General features: G+C 41.1%; 1 protein-coding gene across 38 annotated transcripts in view; it reads right to left on the reverse strand.

Annotated features, from left to right (window-relative positions):
• The window catches only part of LOC110507708 (elastin), a 118,147-nt gene extending 113,286 nt beyond the window's left edge, over window positions 1-4,861 (reverse strand). For 23 of the 38 annotated variants that reach the window (XM_036965341.1, XM_036965358.1, XM_036965357.1 and 20 more), the window contains exon 1: window positions 4,515-4,860. In XM_036965341.1, coding sequence (XP_036821236.1) covers window positions 4,515-4,590 — 76 coding nt within the window. In that variant the 5' untranslated portion in view covers window positions 4,591-4,860. Of the gene's footprint in view, window positions 1-4,514 lie in introns of all 38 variants that reach the window. The other 15 variants (XM_036965328.1, XM_036965355.1, XM_036965353.1 and 12 more) reach the window with 2 other exon arrangements.
• Window positions 4,862-6,000: the final 1,139 nt, after the last annotated feature.

Genomic DNA, 6,000 nt, shown 5'->3' on the forward strand with positions numbered 1-6,000 from the left:
TTTTATAATTTTATATATTTGATGTGTGAAAAGGCAACACAGAGGGCCAGAGATAATTACAGACACCTGTGATAATCTGAAGTACCCAAAAGGGCCACTAGATGTCTTGCGACCAATTACATAAAATCCTTGAAAGATACAAAATGTCTGGTAATTTACTGGTAGACTTAGAAAGTTAGCAGTAATATACCCTCCCTTTGAACACTACTCAAGTCCCAATCAAGGTATAATGCAGATGGTGTATCCATTCCTCTAAAGAGTCTAAAACGTCATTTTTTTACTGTTAATAGTTTTAAGTGGATTCAGTTGTTTCAGTTTTGAAGAAGATGTGATCCGATCATATTACTTTTAAGTCTTCCCCTAAGTAGGTGCCCCATGGCACTGAGCAGTAGCCCCTCTGCCAACGGGCCACGAGACACCAGGGTGTCAATTTAATCCTGTTATCCCTTCCTGGCAACCCACCTCATACAAAGGGATTAAGCCCAGAAAGGTGGTTCGCTCACAAACACACGTCTCCAATAAAGAACCAGAGAGCTGCTGCAAAGCTCAACAAAGTAGAGCAGAGTTGAGATAATCAGATTGGGAATCTACCAACCCAACCAGTGGTAAAGCAGGGGCGACACAACACAGCAAGCCAGGGCAATTCATCACCAGTCTGCCCGACTGACAGGCGAGGTGTGCCATTCGATCTGCCATGATTTCCTTCACCTTCAACTGCGGCCAGGAGAGTGTCATTGACGGAGAGAACTAATGGATTAGAATCCTCTGAAGTCCTGAAGGCCTGAGCGTCAACGCCAAAAGAGGCAAACTGGCTTCCAGGGCATCCAGGCAGCACTGCATGCAGGACAAATCTAACCGACTCAGGCTTTTAATTCTATTGAGACTGGCTGGAAGGAAATGAACAGAGTCGGTGGAACTTTTGTTATTTTTAATCCTCTGCAGGCCTCTGCATGCTTGTCAGGGTTATGTCATTAACAGTGTTTGTCATAAAACAGAAACTAATGACTCTGGCACGGTTTTTGAAATCCGTCATTGAATGGAGTTGCCTGGACTAAAGTAACATAGTACACTGAGGTGTGAAATGAAACACTGACATCTGATACCCTTCTTGGCAATTTAACATGCAGAAGAGTGAACAAACTCTGATTACATTACTTTGTGTGACTAAGTACAGAAAAGTATGGGTGAGAGAAGAGTTTGTCGAAGGCCAGGATAGTTATTATTCTCAGAGGGGATTGGCAGTAGGATTGGAAGCTGACAGAATGTTTGGTCTTTCCTTCACAAGCCTCATACTATCCAGACACTTCAAGGTAAACATATGATGGAAGTGGATACCACAGGAAACGCCATTAATGAAAAGATAATTAGCTAATTTACATCAAACAGAATGTGCTCAGAGCAGGCAGTCATACAGAGAGATCTTTATTCAACTGTAGTCTCTGCATTCAATTTAGTCAGACTAGGGTGCATCCCAAATGGAACCCTATGCCCTTTATAGTTCAGTACTTTTGACAAGGGCCCAAAAGTAATGCACTATGTAGGAACTAGGGTGCCATTTGGGACTGTGTCTTTGAGGAAGAGGCCACTTAACCCCAGCTGTCCTCCTCAGATTTATTTTGATCAGAATAACATCCCATCCTCAATCTATTCGTCTGACAGATGGTGTTTGTTTGTGGGAATGTTTAAAAAAAACTTGAAGTAAGACAGAGCAGCAGTCTGCCACAGTACAGTACCTGCTCAGGGATACCAGACAGAGTTATACTGACAAGCTGCATATTTATTAACCAACTCCTTTCCTGACTTTCCCTCATGCATCATAACTCATTTACACTCACAAGAAAACAGTCTCCAATCCCATTCTCATGATAACTGTCCAAAGTATGAGCAAGCAGAGTTTTTTTTTCCGGTGCCGAACCCTCTTAAAAAGGAGATTGGGTGTTAATGGGGTTTGCATTTCTTTCAGATAATTGACACTTATTTGGAACGAGATAGAGAGTGGTTTCTTAACCTTCCACTCACAGGGAGACAGATGGAGCTGGTTTCAGCACCTCAAAACAACTTTGATAGGGATGGATTTTATATTCACTGAAGATCAAAGTTTGGCTCCTAAGCCAATATTGATATTCGCTGGCTCCTCCATCTGTACGCTGTACATTCTGCCTGAGCTGAGCTGCTCTCGAAAGCTGAACTGAGCTCTGTTTGTTTCGGACGAGGCAATTGGCTCACCGGTTTAGGTCAGTGCAAAGAAGAGTTTGAAGAAAACTGCTGTGAGGGCAAAAAGGGAAAACACAATATTAGATGAGTAAATATCTTATCTAAGAGATCCGCTTTCAAATATCAGAGGTGCTTAACAGGAGAATGGGGTTTCTATTGACATGCAAGTTAACTTGCTATCCAATAAAGTCTAATAAAAAGGAGATAGGTTTTCACGTTACTTTGTGGTTTTTCCAACCTATGTATCAAGCATCAGAAATGCTTATGTCGTGTCAAAATGAGATGAATTTGTCATAAGGTGGTTATAACAGGTGTCTGACATGTCACATTAATGATGCATTACTGTATGTAGAGTTTATGATGCATCACCTCAATTAAGTTTGACCATATACTTCCATCACACTTATTAACATTGCACATCCAGCCACCGATTAAGATACAGTTAAATATAAGACTATATAAGGGCAAAATATTCCAGTCATGGGTTTTAATATGGACTGTATCAGCTCCACCATCTATAACTCCATCTGACACAGTTTAGAGAGAATAATAGCTTGGACTCAGACACTAACAGCTGGGGAACAGAAGATGATTTCATTATTTTGAGGGAAAAAAATACATCTTTAAAAGTGCTGTGGAACAGAAGAATGGGAATTCACATGGGAATTCATTATTGGGAATTCACATGGGAATTCATTATTGGGAATTCATTATTGGGAATTCATTATTGGTCAATTCTACATGATGTACTGTAGCTGACTGAGAAGAGCGACCCTCTCATGCACACTGACATGCTGTAGTACTGTAAGGGACTGGGCTTTACATTACACTGGCTAGCTACACAGACAACTCCCCTCCGGGGCCTGACGGAAACCGTTTACCGTTTTTAGAACCAAACGGAAGCAAACAGAGCAAAATGAGAGTTTCTATTGGACAAATTCAGTTAGGTCCCTCCCTGTTTCGTTCCGTTTGCTTCTGTTTTGCCACAGAATCAGCGTAATGAATATGCCCCTGATTTCACTCACACTCAAAAACACTGAAACCTGTTGGAAACTGTCCTGTCTAGAAACCAAACATACGTTACTTTGTACTAAGCCAGGTCGCTTAGATTTCTGTATTTATAAGTGTAGGATGATGACTACATCTTTTATAGTTCACTCCTCCTGAAGAGCACTTCCAACACAAGCCCGTTTTTGGCCAGTTCCTCCTGCTTTATCTGATATCGTATAAATTAAATACAATTTATGTTTGTTTTATAACCTCCACAATCCTTTCATTTCACTTTTAAATTTAAGCTATTATGTTGTTGTTTAAGTCATCAAATAAAATCAAGTTGAAAATATTGCTGGAGATCCAATTATTGGATCAATATTACCATGTGTGACACAAATTTTCGCAATGACTAGCTTTTATATATCCTCAATATAAATCCTTTACAATTCTTAAAAGAGAAATACGTACCTTGGATAGAAACGAGCCAGACTGCATAAAGCACAGTTATGATATCTGTATTTAGACACTGAATCTGCTGACATTGACAATGCTCTCTAAAAATGCCACAACAACCACGCTAAGCCTGCAGGCATAAATACTGTATCTGGTCCAAAACCTGGACAATATTAGCCACAACTACAAGAATTCAAAGCACATGCTAATATGGAGCATATTACCATTGTGTTTTTAATCATAACCGAGACAGTGAGCGGTGCATCTGCAATGCAATGGAACAGAATGTTGTTATCTTGAACTTTAAGTGCAATGGAAAGTTGTGGTTTTTAAAATCTTGTTGCTAACCTTTGACACTTGTACAGACAGTCAGATAGAATAAAGACTACTGAATCGTCATACTGTAAGCGCAGCTTTCAAAAGTAATATTCAGTTAGAATTATGCTATATATTTTAGATGTAAACATTTTAAGGGTATTTGAGAGAGAAACATTTTTGCTTTTATATGGAGAAAAGGTTTTGCATAGGATTTGTGAGAATTATGCCCAGAAATGAGTTATCTGAATTGCTTCCTAGACAGGTCTTCTTCAGCAGGGATTGTAGACAAAATAAACAGACAAGACAGGGTCAGTATATATCAATGCATGCATGACAAATATACCATACACTTTATGAAATAGGCAGAACTGCACACACAACAAATAGGTTGGAGTGATTAAAGTGACTGTGTAACAACTGAGAAGCGTAAAGAGAAACACGGAGACAGACCTGCACCTGTTCTAAAATACCTGCACCCTAAGCCTGCTATCTAGGTAGCAGAGGTCATGGCTGAGTTCACCTAGGCACACACCTACCTCCTTGAAGTGAGGGCTGAATCAGAGCTAGGTAGAAGAATCCATGAAGGAGTGATAGAACCTTTCTGTTAGCCATCTCGCTCCACAATGCACCACCCCTCTCCTGATCGGCTGTTTTTATTCTCCTCAAGCTAATTACCAATAACCAGAGGTCTTTACGTACAGAAGAAAGAAAAAAAAGGAAAAACAAGTGAAAAAAAGAGAAAAGATATGGGACACTACGTAATTAAGAGAGGGCAAAGACTTTCAGTTCAATGGATCACTTCGTTTTTTCCCCTCCCCTATGTCTGGTGTTCCTGTTTTTATTCTAGTGACTCCTGCCAACAGAGCAAGCTCTGCTGCCAGAGAGAGAGAGAAGAGAAGAGGGAGAGAAGAGAAAGAGAGAGGGAAGGAGAGCGAGAGGGAGAGACAGAAGGAGAGACCCCCTCCTTCCCACCCCCCTCATGTCTGCCAGACATTTGCATTGATTCAGGGAAGACTTATCTTTTAAAGTACACAGTGAGAGAGACAGAAAGAGAGAGAGACAGGGAGAAAGAGAAAAAGAGAGACTAAGGAAGAGAAAGAGAGTGAGAGTAAACCAGTGAACAAATCTTGGGAAATTACCTGTTTTCCATGACTGTTTCTTTCAGTAAAAGAGTAGTGAGTTTTCAGCAACACAACATTGCTTCTTGAGTTTTTTTTTCTGCAGGTTCAGTGGTGTACCGATGACCCTAAATCCATTCAGACAGAGGGAACAACTATCAAAGAGTTTAGACCTCATTTCAATAACAAACTTGCACCAAATATCAAGGCAGAAACTTAACAGAGACAGTAGGCAGTCTGCAGAGGCTAGAAATAGCAATGCAGCCTGCCCGCCGGGCCAAGTGTGAAGAGCGGTTCTAGAAGGGCAGTGACAACACCATCAGCGTCACAGATAGAGACATGGCAGTCGGAGAAATGCCTTCTAACAAACATCAGACTGTTGTTCTGAATAGCCTAACAGCTAGGCCGGCCGGGTCAACAGCGTAAATGTTTAAACATACACATACAATTACATCTCCAACTGTGACCCCCTATGGAGAAACGAAGCTTGAAGCAGCCCATTCCGATTCACAACCTTGACATAGTTTGACAATCTACTGTCCTGAGTTACCCTGCCAGGATAAGGACAGACCTCTGAGCTATTAATCAGCTTGAGAGGCATTCCGATAACGTTTTGACGACAGACCCTACCCTATGGGGTCTCCATGGAAGCAGAGAGACTGCTGGGTAGATATCGCCTGTTGCTGCCCCTGGATCTCAGAAAGCATTCTGCTCATGGCCAAAATTCCTCTTTTATGAGAGTTTCCAAAGTCAGCATATTGTACAGGCATTAGGAGAGAAATAATTAACTGAGCTGCCCCCCTTTCTCTTACAGGTAATATATGGATTGCTGTAACACAATCTCAGCGTATCTCCTACCTCCATTGCAAACAGGTTTATTTTAATGGAGTGTGGGGGAGCCCTC

This window comes from Oncorhynchus mykiss, chromosome 27 (assembly GCF_013265735.2).
Source record: "Oncorhynchus mykiss isolate Arlee chromosome 27, USDA_OmykA_1.1, whole genome shotgun sequence".
In the NCBI taxonomy this organism is placed as follows: domain Eukaryota; kingdom Metazoa; phylum Chordata; class Actinopteri; order Salmoniformes; family Salmonidae; genus Oncorhynchus; species Oncorhynchus mykiss.